Here is a 19,543-nt window from a genome sequence, read left to right as displayed (position 1 = left end):
TTTCATCATGACAGATATTTCTTTACATTATTACCAAATGACATGCCCTATATGCAATCCCCTGTCAAAATGTGAGAAATCAGGTCAAGCTTCAACTTCATGCTACGTTCAGCACATTCTCTAAATGACATTACTTGAGCTTTCCCATTCAATCCGACTATCAAGAACTGTATGTTGCACACTAAACAAATCTAATTTTATTTCATTATTCCAGATTGGTTCCACTACTTACATTACTAACCAAAACAACAGTTTAAATGTTACCGATAAGACTAAGCAGGCATTGTACTAATAACCTATCTGCCAATCATTTAAAATTGCTCTCTGCAGAATTATAAGCGTACCCTCTAAAATCACAATTTGCATTCTGAACATTTGGAGCACAGATACCTGCTGCCCCCAGTTCAATGATTTGAATGTATATTATCCTGCCTTCTTCCCAGAATAATTATCAAGTAGTGTAAAGAGCATCAGGAATACCATTTACTTTTCAGCAGGCTATCCAAACATAATCAGCCAGTTATCAGTTTAATGACAACCACAATGAACAGCACCTTCAGTCAATATAAGCGTCCTCATACCTACTCCAGCTGCTTTCAGCGTGCTGTCTTCTTTCAAAATCAGTTTGTCATCATCTTCCAAACTCACTACTAGATCGCCAGTCTACAAATTAGAGAACCAGAATGCAAAGATAAGAATTTGCTGTTTCTGCTCCAGTCTTGTTGTATAGCGCAGAGGTCTGCCTGCATTGAAGTATGTAAAAGGGAAGAAAGTAGCAAAGGGCCATACCTTAGATTTGTGAGCTTGGTGAATAATCTTCATTGTATCTGAAAGAAAATACAATGTTTTCCTAAAATAAGGCTTAATATGCAGGTGATGCTGGAAGTTACACTTAGGGAAGAAAAAAGTAACAAAAAAGTAACAAAGTAACAAGATTGAAAATTTCTTTATTGTTAACAATTGCACGTATTCAGTCTGAAAGAGAAAACCTTTTGCTTTCCCAATCTTGCAGCCAGTCATAATCCAGTCATTCTAGTGTTAAGGCGCAACAATTTGAGGGGCTTCTGCCTACTGCCTGAATTTTAATAACTAAGTAACCATCCTAACTAGCAGTGAAATTACATATGTCGAAATGTCAGTTGGGGTGTTCTAACCAAACAGGTTTTACACATACAACTGGGGCAGGACAAACAGCATTAATATGCTGTCAGCTACTACAGCTAAGTGGACAAGAAGCAAGTGATGAAGACAGTAACCTGATGGCTTCAGACCATTCCTCAAAACCTTGATCTTGCAGTTCAAAAACTGCAGCTTCTTCTCGTCATAGCTGCATCCTTTCAATTGCTTTTGTTGTTTCATCTCAATTTCGTTCCAGTCAATTGTGTTCCCAGGTTTTTTTTCTTTTCCTTTTTTTGGAAGTGGATCCTTCATGGCGATAGATAGGAGGTGGCCTTCTGTCAGTGTAATATTTACCATAGCATTCCATGTTTATGGGAGGAAAAAGTGAAGAAGCCATCTATGAGACAAGATTGCACTCAGACCAGCATTGCCAGCAAAAAGGAGGCAATGGCAAGGTAGAAAGTTGAGAAGATGGCCCAGACCTCTTCTCAGGCTAAAGACAAGAATGGTGTGTACCAAGACGTAAGAGGAAATTTTAAAGTCATAAGCTTAGAGATCCAAGTTAGAGCACCAGCCATGAGGAAAAAAGTGACGATTGAATATATGAAATCAAAGGAATGAAGAGCTGCTGGATTCTGGAGGGATGGAAGCCAAAGCAGACAAGATGTTTCTCACAGCCAGGTCCAACTGAGACTGGCACTACTAAACAAAGAAGATAAAAAAACCCTAGCTCCTACTAGCACTGTTCATGCAGAAGTCTTACTGCCCTTTCATCACCAAATACAATAGAGACAGCAGAACACACAAGAGATGCCAGAATCATGAGCCTGGAGGGATGATTCACAGCCTATGGGGAAGGTGAGGAACTTGGGCATGATTTTTTTTTTTTTCTGTGTGAAAGTTTCAGCGTAGCTGGCGCCATCCCACAGAAATAGGCCCCCTCTGACTCGCCTAACAGGTTATAAAGTTCTGTAATGTTTTCTACCTGCATTATGCACAGTCCTACGCAACACAATCAGGTGCTCAGCCACAACACATGCTCTGGGCAAAACTAAAAGTGATGAAAGAACTAACACCAGGGACGGGCAGCATCAGGCATGTAACTGCAGTCCTAGATGGGACTCCCTCATCCACGCAAAGCAAGAGATATCAGGGAGAGGAAGGGCACCTCCAAATTCATACTATTAGGACATCAAGTATTACATTAAAAACAATAATATTCAACTCCTTGTTGCTGACAGTTGTAAATCTTAACCCCTAACTTCTGTTTTCATCTCACACCATCTGCTATGAGCAAGAACACAATTATGTGCTTAGCTTTTTCTCTTTTTAATAGGCCAAAATAGTCAACTATTTGCATGTATTAAATAGGTTTCTCAGTCAGTTCTTAGAATCACTGAAGAGAAAGAAGCTTGTAACTCCAGCACATGGGAGACAGGTGAGCACTTGTAGCAAATCTCCAAGGGAGCTTTCAGAACTGTTGAACTGTGGAGAAGGTACGTGACTGATGTCTGAGTTACCACACTCCAAGAACTGAAATAACTCAGTTTATTTTGAAAGCATGTTCTGTCCCAAACAGATAATAGCATACAATCATGCAAAGCTTCATATAAAGAAACACGAGTGTTGTTTTACATTAGAAAATAGACTGAGCCTAAATTTGATACCAGGCTATTTCACTCTGTCAGCTGTTACTGAAGAGCTTTCTTATCTACTTTGAGCAATGTTCCCCTGCTCCTCTCATATTATGTTAAGTATTTAAGAATATGAGCCTTATGCATTTTCCTTCTACTGCCTAAAGCTCCTGCTTCACGATCCTTTTTGACCTCGCAGCTAGTAAAAAGACACTGAAATACATATGCACAAACAGAACTACAATTTCAAAGTGTTTGAGGTCACAAGCTGCTCTGTAAAGTAAAAACAATTACCAAAGAACACATAGCATTCAGCCTAGTTCAAATGAATAAAGAAGCTCAAAATAATGGTCAGGTTCTGCAGGTCCTGGAGGGATGATTCCAACTTCAAGTGCTGCAGATACAGGCAGGTGCTGTAACCAGTGTGATCATGCTAAAATAGTTGTCTCCTAAATTGTCTAAACTGGTATAAAAGATTACAGCTGCATTTTGATGGGACAAATTAAGAGAAAATACCTACCATACTTGTAAGTTTTAAAAGGAGGAGGAAGTCCTGTTCTTGAAGGGACATCTGTTTAAAATAAAATCACAAAATTAACATGAAGTTATCCTTCTAAATTTCTGGTAATGAACATGAGTGCAATGCACACACACCGGACAGCAAAATAAATCCTCAGCATAGGAGAGTACTGAATATGGTTTGAGTACTAAATACTGAAATACGGCCTTTGGCTCAGATTCTGCAGTTAGTCCATAATGGCTTAAATTCACTCAAGCATGAAGTTCCTCTGAGCTGAACGATCCATGCAGACAGCAATTCAGTGCAATTAGGTTATGATCACAGGAGTCTGATCCATCAGAAATCTGCCAGAAACACCCTGTTAATGGTTCATACAGTTCAAAGTTCAGCATCTCTCACTACTTTACACCTCCAGCATCCTAACAACTATCATTCCTAACTGAACTGTTCAGTAAACGCAGCTTTGCTAACCAGTCACAACAAGGAAGCCAAACAGTAGAAAATTAACTCTTCGGGTATATGCAGTACACAGCCTCCCTGGTGCCAGTGTCCCCTGTGACATCTAGGTATTTAACCAGGCATTGTGAGGCCCACCTCTATCAGTTAGTTGGCAGCAATGTGGCTGAAAGCAAAAATCCAGCAATTTAGAAACTTATCTCAAACTCCTCCTTCAAAACAGATTACAGAAAAGGAAGGAAACATGGATTTTGGACCAGGAACGGTACTACCCGTCTGTGAAATACAGCTGGCTCAAGACAACAGTTTTGTCTCAAGTAACAATGAATTACAATACTGCACACATCAAAAGCAAGAGGGTTTGGGGTTTTTTGGTTTTGGTGGGGTTTTATTTTTTTGCATTTTTCTTTTCTTTTTCATAACTGTAGCTGTACCATATGTTCTGAAAGTGCTTGTAGTTTTCTTTCTTTTCTAAGATCTAGCCATGTCAATCACTGTCTACTAGAAAGGAAGTTGCTGAAAACACAATAAAGCTGTGATGCCCAGGGCAACATCCCAGAAGTTGCTCAAATGTGATCAGTTGCAACAGTTCCAGACTTGTTTAAGCTGACATCATGCAAAAATCAAAGCCTGTTGATCTGCACACTTTGAATGTCTCCATTTAGATGTGAAGAAATATACCTGCAAGATTAGTTAACACCCTGACTAATGAGTTGCTACATGGGCTGGTCTGCATCTATTAACCTTTAGATACACTGTCACTTTCAGCCAGGCTCTGGAAACAAGGTCCATAGAGGAGTAAATCTGCACCACAAAGCTCAAGACAGGACAGAAACTCAGAAGCAAACATGCAGACCTCACTGTGTCAAAAACAATTTTTCACATTCCCCTCTCCTTTCACAAATAGCAAACAGAATTTCATTCCCACATCCCACACAGTGGTACAACTCCTATGGATCAAAAGCTCCTTAAAATCTATTGATTTCCTCCAGTTAATTTCTGAATAGCTGCCTGACAGCATCGCTCAAGGAGCCCGAGGCATGGAGCCAAGTGTAGCAATGCCCTTGTCTGGCAGTCAAAAAGGACGGAGGATTTAGGCAGACAGAGCAGTACACTCAAATGTGAGCATGGAACACTGACCATGGAAGCTCTCATTAGGGACAGACCTCTCATCCAAGGGAGGAAAGCACAGGGGACAAAATACAGATCTGGCACCTCTACCAAAGCCACAGAATTCCCACATTTTTTCCTCTTTGCTTTCTAATGTAGGGACGACAACAAGAAGGACAAGCAAATAAATAACAATCCCTTACCCTTCTGCACAAAAGCAATGAACTGCTTCACTGTCTGATCCAAGTTAACTCCATGATAAACCACAGGCCTGAAATTCCGGTGCTCAAAAGAGCGAACAAGACGAACTGTGACCGTTGAGTTTTCTGCTGACATGAGAATCAATTTGAAATGACCTGGGAAACATCAAAGAGATGAACTATTTACTTTCCTCTGTGCATTAGCACAGCTGGAAAACAAGGTGCGGGTAAGCCTTGGTGAAAGACTCAAACATGGGGAGACATTGAATAGAAGCACGACTCTCAGGACTCAGCTCTTAGTGATTCTATAGAAGCAGCAATGGAATCTCAAGCAGTAACCCAGGATTTCATTGGCACTGCACGTGAAGCAGCCCAGTACGTGTGAGCACTGCCTACTACAGCACAAGAATGTGTGAAACAGACGAGAATGCTAGAGATAAATGTCCTATGTGTGACCTATATGTGACCTGTTTGTTGCTTAGGTGGTTTTACTGGCTGTACCCTTGTGCTCTAAAGGTACATACCCACTTAAAGCCCTTTTAAATGGATTCATGTTCTGTTGATCCCTGGGCCGTTACACAGTGTTCCTTCTCACATCCTTTCAGGGACTGAAAACCAACCCCAACATCCATGTCAATAATGATCCCGGCATACCAGCAGCACAATGAATGGGGTTAATTTATAGCGATAGGTGGACAGCATGGCTCTACGTGCTTCACACTCCTTGGATACAGAGCAGACCTTTCACTGGCTCTGTTTTACCAGCCCAGTCCGTCTCTGGACATGCCGCCCCCCCCCTCCCCTCACACACCCACGGACAAATGGCGCCTGCCCCGGTCCCCAACCTTACCGCAAGGCCGCACTCGGTACTTCCGGGTTTCGCCCTCCGCCCCGCCCCCTTCGCACAATCTAACCAATCACATCCGAGAAATGATACTGAGCCTGACCAACCGAGCCGCGTGATTGGCTGCGAGGCGCCTTGTCCCGCCCCTCACTCGGGCAATGTCCGAGCCCCTTGCCGAGGTGGGAGGCCTCCCGCGCGGCGCTGCTTTTCCATTGGCTGTTTTCTCGATTCTCCCCGCCCACCGCGAGCTCCGATTGGCTCAGTGCTAGCCGCGGCGCCGGGATTGGCCAGCGGGCTGGGTGGCGAGGGCTGAGGCGGCAGAGCGGCTGGGGCGGCGCAGCAGTTGCGGTGCGCGGCGTTACGGGCTCGTCGCCATGTCTGAGGTAGGGGCGGCCGCAGGGCGGGCGTGCCTTGATTCCCCCCCCCCCCCCCTTCCTTCATTCCTTCTCGGTGCTGACCTTGGGATCTTTTTCCCCCCAGGCCGCGTTCCAGAAGGCAGCTGAGGAGGTGAAGCAGCTCAAGTCTCAGCCTACGGACCAAGAGATGCTCGACGTGTACAGCCACTACAAGCAGGCCACGGTGGGCGACGTGAACACGGGTACGGGCCGGGCGCCCCCTCAGACTAACCCGGCCCTGGGAGCCGGGACTCAGGGCCGTGACTCAGGGCCCACTTGGCGGGGGTTTGTGTGCACGCGGGGCCGAGCTGACCCGCAGGGCTGCAGATAAAGGCTTGTGCAACGCGGGGCTGGATGTGCAAAGCAAACTGCAGCTGGATGAGCTGCCTGGGAAGGGCTGCGGGGCCTTCGTGGTACCGTATGGCTTTGGGAGTACTTGGGCACCTCCGAGATGCTGAGGTCTGTAGCTGAAGTACTAAGAGGGTGTAGGGTTCGACAGGCTGAGGGAGTTGGGTTTGTTCAGCCTAGAGAAGGGAAGGTTGCGGGGTGACCTCATTGCAGCCTTTCAATACCTGAAGGGAACTTACTCCCGGGAGGGGAGTAAACTCTTGGAAAGGGCTGACAATAGCAGGACTAGGGGAAATGGTTTTAAGTTAAAAGAGGGAAGATTTAGGTTGGATGTTAGGGGAAAGTTCTTCACTAGGAGAGTGGTTAGGCCCTGGAACAGGCTGCCCAGGGAGGTTGTGGATGCCCCGTCCTTGGAGGTGTTCAAGACCAGGTTGGACGGGGCCCTGGGCAACCTGATCTAGTAAAGGTGTATGTTTGGTGGCCCTGCCAGGCAGGGGGGTTGGAACCACATGATCCTTGAGGTCCCTTCCAACCCGGGTCATTCTGTGATTCTGTGTGATTCTGTAAGAGGAAGGTTGATAAACTAGAGTGCTGAAAGTAGTACTAAAATGGGAAAATAACACAGGGTGTGTACGCGAGGAAGAAGACTCGGGAAAGCTGCAATCAGATGTTATGCAATCAAATATCAAGCTGCAATCAAATATCATGGAAAAGCTGCAGCAGAAATTCCTCTGCGGAAGCGCTGTGCCAAATCCTCGCTGCTGCTTGTGGTGCTGCTTCAGCTCAGATGGTGATCAGCGTTTAGAATGAACCCTGTCTCTAGTGACCTTGTGTAGCTCTTGAGAAAGCAGAGCTAGGAAGAAAAGGGGCATTTGGTTGGAGCTCTGGCCTCCTGAACTGGTTGCTTCCAAAGGTTACTGGGTGTTGATTGAATCTAAAGCAGGCAAGGAAATGTACTGGAAATGGCAAGTGTGGGTGTATGTAGTTGTTTATTCCCCCTTTGGCAAACAGCATCGGGGACTGAGCTTGATTTCAAGATGTAAACCTTTCAGTGCGGTTGGATCTCAGTGCTTTTGTTTACCAAAGTGAAGTGGTGCTGCAGAGCTGTTGGTGCACTGACATGTCTGTAAGTCATTGCATCACAGTGGAGCAGTAGCTGAGTTGGCTGGGGAAAGTGGTCTGAGTAGGAGTAAGCTGATAGGTTTTTGTGCTGGAGGAAAGTACAGCTGCCAGCTATTGCTGTGCACAGCACAAAAGGAGCACTGTGGCTAATGGTTAGGCTACTTACAAGTCCTGTTCAATTGATAATCCCAGGCACTGTATTTACTGAGACAGAGGAGGTAAAAACAGAATAGATGTCAAATGAAGACTGATTATATACACATCCACACCTAACCCTGTTCTCTATTTGGCTACAGTGTGGCTTGTAATTGAGTTAGAATTAATTGCCTATACCCATAGGATGACAGAACAAAGCAAGTACTTTGTTAGAAATATACCATTAACTTGATGATGATATGTTCTAAGCTGTATATTACTGGCTGTTGATTTCTCGTCTTTGGGCATTTTATGACCTTAGGACATTGCTACTTCACTTTAGAGCTGGTGTTTTTTAATCAGCTTGTTTTCATGCCACAGTATTCTTTTCAAAAAGCGCAGTGAGAAACCAAATGGCACCATTTGATGCTCTTCTGTTCAAATGCTGCTGTCTTAAGGGAATTTGACGAGAGCTTTTCCATTGCTGCCAGTGGCAGGTGGGCTGCAGGTTAAGAAGTGGTAGCTGCTAAGGTGAAACAGAGTACTTTATCATGGTTAAGAGTTAAATAGCCTTCAGGAGAAGAGTCAGTATTGTCTACAGCCAGGCCACATAAACTATTTGTGCTGCTTATTCTTTCTCTTAGATCGCCCTGGTATGCTTGACTTCAAAGGCAAAGCAAAGTGGGATGCCTGGAATGCATTGAAAGGTAAGTATCTACTTAAAAATTAAAAGTGAATAAATAAAACTAAGGGAAGCCGATCAGAAAACCATGTGGTTTCAACAAGAAATCGAACTAAACTTTGCCTTCTCATATCTGTTGAATGGTTTTGTTCAAAACTTTGATACTGGCTTCATAGCCATGTGACCCTATTAAGCTTCTCTGCTTTGTGTTACTATGCTGCAAAGTGGTATAGCAGGGAGCTGTGACTTGCGTGTAAGTAATATCTTAATGCTGAGGACTATTTTAATTCCAAACTCAGAACCGAGTGACTCTACACTTGTGCAAGGTACTTTAACAAAGGCTCAGGGATCCTTTATGTAATGTAATGTAATTGTACAGGTGCAGACAGAGATACTGTAAAAGATGCCTGCTGAGGGAGTTATTCTATTGCTGATCATGTTTCTTCTGTCCAGCTACAGCAGGGAGTTCTTTTATTGAGCGTGGAGAACTTGGCAGTGATTCTAGCTGAGAGAAAGGCAAAACACGAGCACTGTAGTAAGTAACATGTCAGAAAGTTGTTCCTTTAATAGTAACTTGAGGATGCATTTGTATATCAGCAACATCCATATAGAAGAGAGTAAAAACCGAAAAATGTTCAGGTATGTGTCTCAATAGTCAACAGAACTGTGCATAGACATCAGGCAAATAAACAGTGATGAGGAACATAGCATGGATGTATTTGTAGATGAGCAGGCTCATGAATCTTGCAGGGGAGAGGAACAAGAAGTTACAGCTGTTGTGAATCAAGCTCTTAACTGATGAAGCTGATAAACTGTTGTCACCAGGCTTCAGCTGTCACTGCATTTGCGTGTACCTGCGCAAATAAAAGCTACCTCAGGGCGTTTTGTTGAACTTCTGTATGTGTTCTGACTGCTTCCTGTGTTTATCTTCCAGGAATGTCCAAAGAAGATGCAATGAAAGCTTACATAGCAAAAGTGGAAGAGCTAAAGGGCAAATATGGTATCTGAGGACTGGATAGAGCAGCTGTTTGCACACCTGAAACATGCCTTATTCCTAATACTGTGGAAAACTGATTGATGATGATGATGGTTTTAAATATGAAGTATACTGTAGCCTGTTCTCGTAATGCCTGTAGTTCAGGGGGAGGTCATGTACCTGCCTAATGTACTGACACCATTTGAATTGTGAGAACAAAATAATCTGGAACTCATTAAAGTGCATTTGATACTTTAGCTGTTGTGATGGTCATCCTCTAGGAATTATCCTGAGCTCATTCACACGTGGCTGTGTTGCAGCTTTTCAATTCTTAAGGTTAAAGCAGTGGTTAGCACTCACCTCTCCAGTCTTGCCGCCAGGGGGCCTTAGTAATCTGTTTCACTTAGTACAAGCTTGCGTCCGCACAGTAATGCCTGGCACTCCTTACACTGGGAGTTTCTTGTGTGGATAAATGAGAACTCAGAAAAGCCGGAGCACAGAGATTATCACTGATGCTGTGTCTAATGCTGTGTATGCTCACAACGCGGTGCTTGGTCATAGTTGCCTGAGGTGAGATGTTGTCCCTGAACAGCAGTGTTAGATATGGCAGATACTCAGGATCTGAACACAAAACTTTATCTGTGAAAGAGAGAGTTCTGCAGACAGATGAGCTGTTGATGCCCACAGTGCCTTACCACTGCAATAGAAATGCTTCCACTTTCCCTCATTTGTTGGAAGCTTATGTATTTGAACGTGCTTTGCCAACATGCTTTCTATCAAAACTAGTATTTGACTTTTTCAGAAACACTGACTTCTGAGGACAGTAACATCAGTGGTCTTTGTATCTAGTCTGCCCGCTGGCTATCAGCTGTACAACTCAGGAGCTGCAGAGTCGCAATAAGAGGTGGAAGGTACTGATGTCTGTATGTAGTGTTGGGATGAGAAGCAGCATCACAAATATTGATTGCACGGCCTTTAACTTGGGAAATCATTACTGAATGAAGTGCTGAGTGCTGTTCCTGAGCTGACCTGCTGCAGGCGCTCTCTCTCCAGGAATGCTGTATTGTCTGTGGATGCTGCAGCTTGGAAAAGGCTGTGAACTCAGTCGAGGTGCTGGTGGTTTGGCAGCAGGGTGAATGTCTTGTAGACGTGTGGGCTGTGTGGCTGTTCTGAATATACTGCTGACTTACAGACTGCGTAGTGTGTGCTGGCAGGAGGGGGTAGGATATAATGCCTTGGCAATAGCAGTGCCACAGCAGGAGTGGTTTCAGGACATGTGAAGACAAATTTGTAGATAGAGGTAATTGCTTTTATTAAACTAACACAGTGGTAAAAATAGACAACTGTAAAGGAATGTAGCCCTTCTTGATATTGAAACAGAAGCAGCAGCAAGTCTCAAACCAAAATATAACTTCAGAATCACTGCTCTGCCTGAAATAAGACATTCTTGGATATTTCTGGGCAGTGCTGCAAAACGGGGGGTTGTTCTGACACCCATTCAGGCAGCTGCTGCTATTTCATCTGTGTTAGACAAAAGTAAGGACAACAACACCCCAATCCTTGCTGTGTTTGTGGAAGGAAAAGACAAGCTTTGGAACAAGCTGAACACACGGCAGGTCAGAGGCCAGCTGGCACACATGCTCTCAGGTCTGCTTTGCTGAGTTTGCAGAGCATGCAGAACGGAATCTGGACTTTGGATAAGGCAATAATAAATGCTAACTCGCATGTGTGATAAGACTTCTGTCTGTTGCACTTCTACTGGTAGTTCTTGCATAGAGAAATCAGTTGACTGGTACCCAGTGCAATTAAAGAAACTATAAGGGGGAGGTGTTTGTTTTCACATTGGTTGTTTGTTTTTTTTTTCTCCTAAGTTTTGCTTGCTTTTCCCAAAGACTTGAAGATGTAACCCTCCTTCTGTAGCTCTAACAATTCCCTATCGTTATGCTGCTTCAGGCCCATAACGGATTGTTCATCCTGAGAAGCAATTTCCTATTTGATTGAAAGGCAGTCTGAGGGGAAGTGCAGAACGTGACCATCTTTCTATCAAAACTCTCCAGTCCTAATCTGGAATGACCGTGTTTCCTAATACCACTCTTTTAACCTTTGAACTTATTTGACCCTGGTGATAGTGCTAAAAATAAATGACAGTTGTGTTTGCTGTTTCAAATACAGGCAGCTATCTAGAGCGTGCCCAGAGCTGGCAATACTGGGCAACACCAGTTTGAAGCGAGTGAGTATCTGAGCTATATGGACCATGTTGGTGGGATTGATTATTAATGGAAGGCTTGGATAGGTTTCTGAACACCACAGCTAATTTCTGAAGTTACTCTGTCTTGCAAGTTGTCAGTGCTGTGAACTAAGACCAGTTGATATCACATAGACACCTTGCAGTCCTGGAACCTCTGGTCCAAATACCTCGAGCTCAATAAGTCTGTGAAAGCAGTGATATGAAAAACAGCCTGAACATGGAACTGGTGGCTCAGCAGCTCCTTTCTGCAATAGTCTTTGTGTTAGTAAAGATTCTTGTCGCTCCAAGATCAGGCACTGCAGTGAGAAGTTCCTTATTGTCGTGAAATAGAGCCCAAAGTCCTGACAAATTGGGATGTTGTATAATCTCTGCCCATTGGATTCTAAGTCACACACTTGTTCTGTTTGCAAGTCTGGACTGCCTCAGGCAGGTGATTCCACACCCTGACAAGCATCAAAATGACATTGCTTAACTGCCATAGCCAGAGACACCTTGCTCATCTCCACCCAAGAGTGCAAGACATGGTGTTCCCCACATAGCAGTGCTGGGAGGAGAAGGCACGCTGCTCATCTGAGCTGAGCTCTGAATCAGAAAGGTATGCCCACTACTTCAGTGTACTTGGTATTTATAACTTTGAATATGTAGCTGCAGTGAAATGAGTTTTGCAGCGTGTCCTAAGCCAGTGAGTTATTGGTAGAGGTCTCCACAAAGAGCTGAATGCAAAGGAGAACAAGCAGGCCCTTGATGTTGGGTCTCTGTAGTGTAACACAGTGGTAGGTTCTGGAATACAAAGTGCCTCCTTTAAGTCAGTCCTGTTTAAAATAGTGTTTTCCAACCTTGATAATTCTGTGATTCTGTGAAAATATCCTCTTGTTTTTCACTAGATTTAGTCATAGAGGGATGTGAAAGTCGCTGTGATGGGCAGCACATTAACAACATTTTCCTACAAGTGATGAGAGCCTCAACAGCTGCTGTATCATTTGGATGAGCGATCCCAAAGCTCTGCAGCGGGATGTTGGCAATGCGTGATGGCCTCTGGCTGGGTGTGTGCCGTAAGGACGTTGGCAGCAGGGAGGCATGCAGCCAGGAGGCAAAGCGAAACCATCTGGCCCAGGAGCCATCTCCTCTTTACACGCTCCACTACGTCCCTGTGCATGTGAGGGCTGCCCTGTCAGTTGTAGGGACTTGCAGCCATGTGAGGAAAACCGTGAGCTGAAGCCTTTGTGACAAGGGGTTGGTATGAGCTGTAGGGCCCTGGTACAGCCCCAAACCCCCTCTTGATATATTGGTCACCTGGGGCATGTTTTGCTGAGTATAACTGTGCTGAGTTCCCAGAAGCTGCAGGACTCGAGCACTTCTGCCAGCAACTAGCTGACTTGTTACCCTGTTCCAGAAGTTGGGTTTGGGTTGAACCCAGCCTGAGCTGGACACAGCTTCTCAAACTTGAATTTTTTACGTAATGGAAGGGGAAAAAAACAACACGATGAAGCAAGACAGCTTCTTCCTCATAAAACTGCCTATGTTCACGTTTTTGGGCAGATGTGAAGAAAACCATCTTGTCCTTCATACAGCCCTTTAATCTCCCAAAGTGTCAGCATACAAGGTGCCGAGGACCAGATTGTCTCCAAGATCAGCTCAAGTTCTGTCTGGGAACTCAGCTTGAGACAGAAATCTGATAGAAACAAAGACTGAAATTCCTAGCCAGGTCAGTTGCCACCTCAAGAGTTATAAAGAATTAATAGGAAAGGATTTTTCTTTTCAATGGACTTAGAAGTAACTTTGAGCTGCAGTGTATGTTCTTTGTGCTCCTGCAGGAGAAAAGCTGGATAAAGCTCTTTGGTGTTTGAGTCATTAAGCTGACGGAGCCAGATGAAGCTATTCCCATGTTTTACAATGAGCTCTGGTAATTTCCATTATTTATGAACACGTTTCCCTGAAAATTTTCTCTCCAGGGAGAGGATGTGAAATACCCACTCAAACAATGGAGAAATGGGACTTTATAAACAGAATAATGAAACTGGCTCTGTCCCAAGCCCGAGTGAATTAACACAGCTGAAACAAAAATACATTGGAAGTGTTTTAAAGGTTGTTTGCCATACTGTTGTGATGCAGTTAACATCTCCGCAAGCAAAACTATCAATTTCTTCTTTTCCCTCTTTAGGTATAGATCTCTTGTTGTTGCAAAAAGCTTTTCATGCAGAGCTTTCCAAAGCGATCGTCCTAAGATGCTTTCCCACAGTCTGTCTTTTGAGGAGCCCCGATGTTTTATCTGGAAAAGGCAGAAAGTAGAATCGGTTCCCTTTGTTCCAAGGGGAAAATTGTTCTTCTGCATGAGAAAGATGCGCGGTTCCGGCAGGTTGATAAATCCCACATCTCTACCAGCAGGAATCTCCGGCCCCACAACGAGGAGAGACGCTGCTGGTAACTAATTAACACACCATTATTATCTGCATCCTCCTTTTGGCAACTTCTGCAAAGAGCGAATCCAAAAGGACGAATTTCATCCCGGTGTTAATTGCATTGCAAGTTTCTTTCTGGTTTGCAGTTTGTATTTGGGGGAAACCAAATTAAAGGCAGGACTTGAAACTGACTTTGTGTTTGCACGGCCGCCACCTCTAGCCAGTCCTTTTCCCTGCTGAGCCAACATGGCACGTAACACTGTCTGCTCAAGGACCCACGCGTGCAATGGAACATTTTGGTTTCCAAACTAGCTGCTGTAAGTTCCTCCTTCTGTGAAGATGATGCATGTGTTCACTCACGTGCGCCTTCCCACTGCTGCTCCCTGATGTGCGCTTGCTCAGCAGGACACGCCTCTCATCACAAAATAGATGGCTGAAGCCATTAGGGAAACACAAGTGTAAAAGTCAGATCTAAGCTTAATTATTTTGTTAATTAGGAGTCCAAGTGTTTTGCAGGACTGAGCCTTGTGGTACAGAAGCATCAGTCCTGCGGGGTGTTTGCTACTGAGTGTGGCTGCGTTCTGCCTGGCTGCAGCCTGCGTTTGTGTGCACCCTCATGTGCAAGCAGGGTTTGTCTATTTCATGCAGCAAAGCATGCAGTATCCCAGGTCCAAGAGGGCCCATGAGTCCTACTACAGGCTCCAGAATGGACCTCCCTTATGAGACAGCACAGCCTGTGTGAGATTCCAATCCCCAGAAAGCCTTGTTAAATCTAGAACTCTAAAGCTGGAAATACAGCAGCGAGTCTCAGTACAGCTGGGGAAATACTGCTTAACTTGTATAACAAATAGCACACTCACAGTGAACCTGAAATTTAAGGGACACAGCAAGCATCAGCTTTGCTTGGAAACAAGCTCAGGAAGCAAAAACTGGCACAGAACACAAGGCCACAGAGGAAGCTTTAACAGCAGACCCTGCACAAATCCACTGAGTGCTGCAGAAGAGGAAAATCCCAAAGCAGTGTTTGATAGAAACATAATGCAATCGTGTATAAGGCTTGGAAGAGAAACTGCTTTTGTAGGACAAGAGGAAGAAAAAGGTCAGAATTATCATTCAAATGTGAACTGCAAAACCCAGCGTAAACATGTTTTTCAGAATGATTTTCTCTAGAAGAAAAATACAAGAAATAATGCTCCAGGGAACTGCCCAAGCCAAATCCCGGCAGCGAGAGACACCTATTGCCTGTGTCCAGCCGACACCATCAGCACAGGATGGCTGCCTTGCTCTGCCAAGGACCTGGAGCGTGCAGTCACTCCTACACCCATCGGTGGTGGAGTGGGCTGCAGAAAGGGATCGGTAATTCATCACAAGATAGCAAAACACGAGTAAGAAAAAGAGCCAGGGCATAAAACTTTACGAGCAGAGCCTTTTTGCTGACAGCACAGGTGGAGATAGGTAACGAGAAGTGCACTGGGAACCGATAAGAGCGAGCACAGCCACAGGTTGCGTGCGGTGCCGGGGCGGCTCTTGGAGCGGGGACGCGGGGCACAGCGCGGAGCTGCGGCCCCGGAGCGCTCAGCTGAGCTCCGCCCGCGCTGACTCAGCCGCGGGAGGGCCCGGAGGGCGCCCCGGCCCCGCGGGCGTGGCGGAGCGGGCGGGCAGCCCACCGCCCCCGGGGCCATAAAGAGCCGCGGCCGCAGCCCGGCCCAGCGACTTGGAGGCGAGCGGTGCAGGCAGCATGACGGCCATAGGGGCACAGGTAGGGCTGGGCGGGGGGAAGGCGGGCGGGGACGGCAGGGTGCAGCGCTCGTTGCCCCGACGGCGGGCTCTTACTCCGGGCGGACCTCTGTGTGCTCCCCGGTTTCGGTACTGCTTCCGTTGATGGGGCTGCTTGGGGTTCCCAAGTCCCTTGGTGGGATTCGATGAGCAGTGAGCTGGAGCAGAGACCCAAACCCGGGGGTGCAGAGCCAGGCTTAGAGCCGACAATTCTCAGCCATCACTTTCTGTCCTCCCGGGGACTCTCTGCTCCCCCAGTCCTGCCAGGAGGCAGCTCAGTGTGGGACAAGGCATGCGAAGCTGGGCCCTGGCGTGCAAGCAGCCTTGGTGATGCCAGGGAGCCTAAAGGGCAGCCCCACTGTCTTATGCCTCGGGCACAACCCATCACTGCTTTGTGGCATGGTGTGGCCAACCTACAGTGCTTCAAACACTGGCATTATTTCTATGAATCCCCCAACCTCATCCATCTGGCCTCATTTCAGCTTAACACAGCTCTCATAACTGCCACTTTGCTCCTTTCCTTCCTCCCCTCAGGCACAGAGGCTGCTGGCACACAGGAGGCCCCAAAAAGCCTTCTTTGAAACCTTCATCCGGAGCCTGATCATCCTGTGCGTGGCCATCGCTGTGGTCCTCTCGTCCATCTCTGTCTGTGACGGCCGCTGGCTCTTGGCGAGGGGGGAGCTCTTTGGGCTGTGGCACTTCTGTGCCATCGGCAATGACAGTGCCCCACGGTGCGTCACCGACCTGCGCCTGGCCCGTGTGGAGGGGCTCAACGTGGGCATGATCCTCATCCGCAGCATGGTGTCCTCCGCCGTGGCCGTGGCTATCTTCGGCCTGGAGCTCCTGATGGTCTCCCAAGTCTGCGAAGACGCCAGCTCAAGAAAGAAGTGGTCCATGGGCTCGGTGCTTATCCTCGGCTCATTTCTACTGTCAGCTACAGGGGTTCTGAGCTTCCTGATCCTCATGAAGGATCATCTCACCTTCACCGGCTTCACGCTGACGTACTGGTGTGAGTTCATTGCTGCCTTCCTCTTCTTCCTCAACGGGATCAGTGGGCTCCACATCAACAGCATAACGCACCCCTGGAATGGGGCAGGGAAGATCTAGGTGCAAAGGGTGTGCTCTGCCTTTGCGCAATCAGCTTTGCCAATTAGACTGGAAGAAAAGGGAGCCTAATGAAGTTTGAAAAGGACACGGTGCCTTAGGTTGCATGAGCAGCATGGTAGGCACAGACTACAGCTGGCTGCATGTGGCTCTCTGGAAGGATGAACAGAGGAGGAGACCTCCACTGAGTGTGCCGAGGGATGGTAGGCTGCAGCCTACACCAGCAGGCTCAGCCCTGGGCCTTACCCAGCCTGTGCTGCTGTGGTTTGGTACCACCAGGCTTTTCCCCACACTCTGGAGCCCACGTGTGGTCCAATTCCAGTGTACCTCATGGCTTTGTTATATCTCAGGGATGGGTTACCTGTGCTTGGCTGTGTGTACTGGCACAGCTTACTGAAAATCTCTGCTGGGTCCTACTCCTTCTTTCTCTTTGAAAGTGAAGGCATGCAGACTTCAATCTGATCCCATGTTGTGTCCTGCTGCTGTGTTCCCTGCATCTGTCCCATTCTCTGTAGATCAGTGGCCATCCCACAGCCCCTTTATATAGTTTGCTGTGATGGGACTTTACTCATCCTGGGTTCTTTTCCATCCCCCTGCGACAAGAGGAGCATGGTTGGGTGGGCACACTGGCTGGGCAGGCCATGTCCTGTCACACACCACTTGGCTGGAATGTTTCAGTCATCAGAGTCACTGTGCAATGAGCTCATCCTCTAGGTGAGTCTCCTGTTATGTTTCTACTGGGTAGAGAGAACTGTCGGTCCTCCTGATCAGAACAAACCCTTGATTAACCTGGGAGAGCTGATGGGAGGAGCTCTTGACCTGCTGCAGCTGGTGGAAGTCCGTGGAGGTTGGTCACTCCCTGCCAGTGTCCCAGTTAACCTCTGAAACTTCTGTAGCTTTGAAGTTCTGCGTGGTGTCTGATGAAGACCTCAGCAAAAGACCTCGTCGGTTGTTTGTCCCAAATGCAGTCAGCTCTTCCCACGTACACTGCTGTTGACCCAGAGCACATTTATCTCATGGTATTTGAGGGCTTCTGGTTGAATGACTTTTGTATCTGCTGCTAGAACAGCTTGTATTTCATTCTAGGACAAGTGATTCTGTGTGTTTCATCTCTGTAGTCTGATAGTTATTGAGCAAGATTCTCAATTCCCATGCAATCAAACTCAATTTTTCACCTGAGATAAAAGCACAACAGCAGGAAGGCCAAGAGAGACACAAGTGAGCAGCTTCAAATTGGGACTGTTAGGAAACAACCTTAAGCCTTGGGGCTTGATCAGGGTTCCTGCCCTGAAGTCCATAAGGTCTGGTCCCAGATGGCTGCCCCTTGCTGTTATGGGATGGCTGAATGCCTGAAGGCACAGAGCACCAGTTCTGGGGTGCCTGTTGTGGGCAGGACAATCCTCCCTTGCTCAAAAACCTGGGTGTGTCCTCACTGAATGCCTTCCTGGTGGCATTTGCTATTAGAACTGAGCTGCTCGTGGGATGCTGCCTGCAGCTCTAGCCCTGGGGAAGGGTGCAGTGTGCCCCAGCTGGTGCCTCCTGCCCTGCAGGGGAGGCAGATGACAATTAGCCTTTATGTTCTTGCAAGACTTTTTGCAATTGAGAATGATTTGAGGATGCCCTCTGCTCGCTGCAGAAGAGCTCTTTTGTTGGGGGTAGGAGTCCTCAAGGGAAAACACCGAGCCTTTTTTTCTGACTGGTTTTGTATTGTACTGCTTGACTTACCAATGCAGGGTGAACGTGACTGTTCATTTTCCGAAGCCTGTGGAAGTGCTGAGCAATATTCCTGAATGTTGTTTAATAAATGCCTTTGAAATAACGGAATCGTCATTCCCTCTTTATAGTTAGAGGTTGAAATGCAGGTTTAAGGGGTGGGGGTGAGCAGGGCTAATGTAGCCCCCAGGCACAGCTCTGTGTGTTTACCCAGCTGGATGGGAAACATGTCAGTCTAAGGCTTTGCTGAGCTCCCCAGAAGGAGATGTGGCTGCACAGCCACTGAACACCCCTTTCCATTCCCCTCCATCCCAAACACCAACCCACTCAGCCTGCTCGCTTGTGTTATGAAACAAGGGGAGGTCAGCCGTGTTTTGTGGGAAACAGAGATAACCTTGCAGGCCTGAATGATTTCCTGCTGCATGTGGTATGTTTACCAGCTAAAAAGCTCTTTCCTGTGTCCTCTGTTTCCCTTTTCCCACACCGCACCCTGTGTCTGGAGCATCCTCCTTCTTTCTCCAGCTGTGCTCATTTGGCCTGGAGAAGTAGTGTCTGAGTATAGATGTATTTACATAGGTTTTGTTTAAGGCTTTCAGTGCTAATAGGTTTAGCTAAATGCAAGGATCGTACACTTCCAGCATCACCACTGCATTGCTTTATGTAATCTCAAGCAAGTTAATTATCACCTGATGCTGTCCTGATGGGAGAGGCCGTTGGTCTGTCTCATAAGGTTTAGTATCTTCTAAAAGCAAGGCAATGAAC

At 46.5% G+C, this 19,543-nt stretch overlaps 3 protein-coding genes and 1 long non-coding RNA gene across 7 annotated transcripts in view; 3 read left to right on the top strand and 1 right to left on the bottom strand.

The window, feature by feature from the left end:
* C7H2orf76 (chromosome 7 C2orf76 homolog) overlaps window positions 1-5,924 on the bottom strand; it is a 39,343-nt gene extending 33,419 nt beyond the window's left edge. For 2 of the 3 annotated variants that reach the window (XM_085553324.1, XM_085553325.1), the window contains exons 1-3: window positions 5,890-5,924; window positions 5,043-5,195; window positions 3,274-3,324 (exon numbers count right to left, since the gene is read on the bottom strand). In XM_085553324.1, coding sequence (XP_085409450.1) covers window positions 3,274-3,324; window positions 5,043-5,175 — 184 coding nt within the window. In that variant the 5' untranslated portion in view covers window positions 5,176-5,195; window positions 5,890-5,924. Of the gene's footprint in view, window positions 1-581; window positions 664-789; window positions 828-3,273; window positions 3,325-5,042; window positions 5,196-5,889 lie in introns of all 3 variants that reach the window. The other variant, XM_015868808.3, reaches the window with a different exon arrangement.
* A 300-nt stretch (window positions 5,925-6,224) lies between these two features.
* Window positions 6,225-9,798, top strand: DBI (diazepam binding inhibitor, acyl-CoA binding protein). Its single transcript, XM_015868809.3, has 4 exons — window positions 6,225-6,266; window positions 6,364-6,481; window positions 8,528-8,590; window positions 9,500-9,798. Exons 1-4 carry the CDS (start codon window positions 6,258-6,260, stop codon window positions 9,571-9,573), a joined length of 264 nt encoding a protein of 87 aa, XP_015724295.1. The 5' UTR covers window positions 6,225-6,257; the 3' UTR covers window positions 9,574-9,798.
* A 3,598-nt stretch (window positions 9,799-13,396) lies between these two features.
* LOC146760084 (uncharacterized) lies at window positions 13,397-14,379 on the top strand. 2 transcript variants are annotated; one of them, XR_014948310.1, is made up of 3 exons: window positions 13,397-13,494; window positions 13,604-13,692; window positions 14,172-14,379. It is a non-coding gene; the product is annotated as an uncharacterized LOC146760084 (long non-coding RNA). The 2 variants fall into 2 exon arrangements; XR_014948309.1 differs by lacking the exon at window positions 13,397-13,494 and having other exon boundaries at window positions 13,554-13,692.
* Window positions 14,380-15,899: 1,520 nt separating this feature from the next.
* TMEM37 (transmembrane protein 37) lies at window positions 15,900-18,887 on the top strand. Its single transcript, XM_015868803.2, has 2 exons — window positions 15,900-15,947; window positions 16,499-18,887. The coding sequence occupies exons 1-2, from the start codon at window positions 15,927-15,929 to the stop codon at window positions 17,069-17,071; spliced, it is 594 nt and encodes a 197-aa protein (XP_015724289.2). The 5' UTR covers window positions 15,900-15,926; the 3' UTR covers window positions 17,072-18,887.
* Window positions 18,888-19,543: the final 656 nt, after the last annotated feature.

This window comes from Coturnix japonica, chromosome 7 (genome assembly GCF_054131305.1).
Source record: "Coturnix japonica strain WE chromosome 7, WE-NBRP24, whole genome shotgun sequence".
Taxonomy (NCBI): domain Eukaryota; kingdom Metazoa; phylum Chordata; class Aves; order Galliformes; family Phasianidae; genus Coturnix; species Coturnix japonica.
Note: the sequence above shows the minus strand (reverse complement) of the source record. Positions and strands in the feature narration are given on the sequence as shown.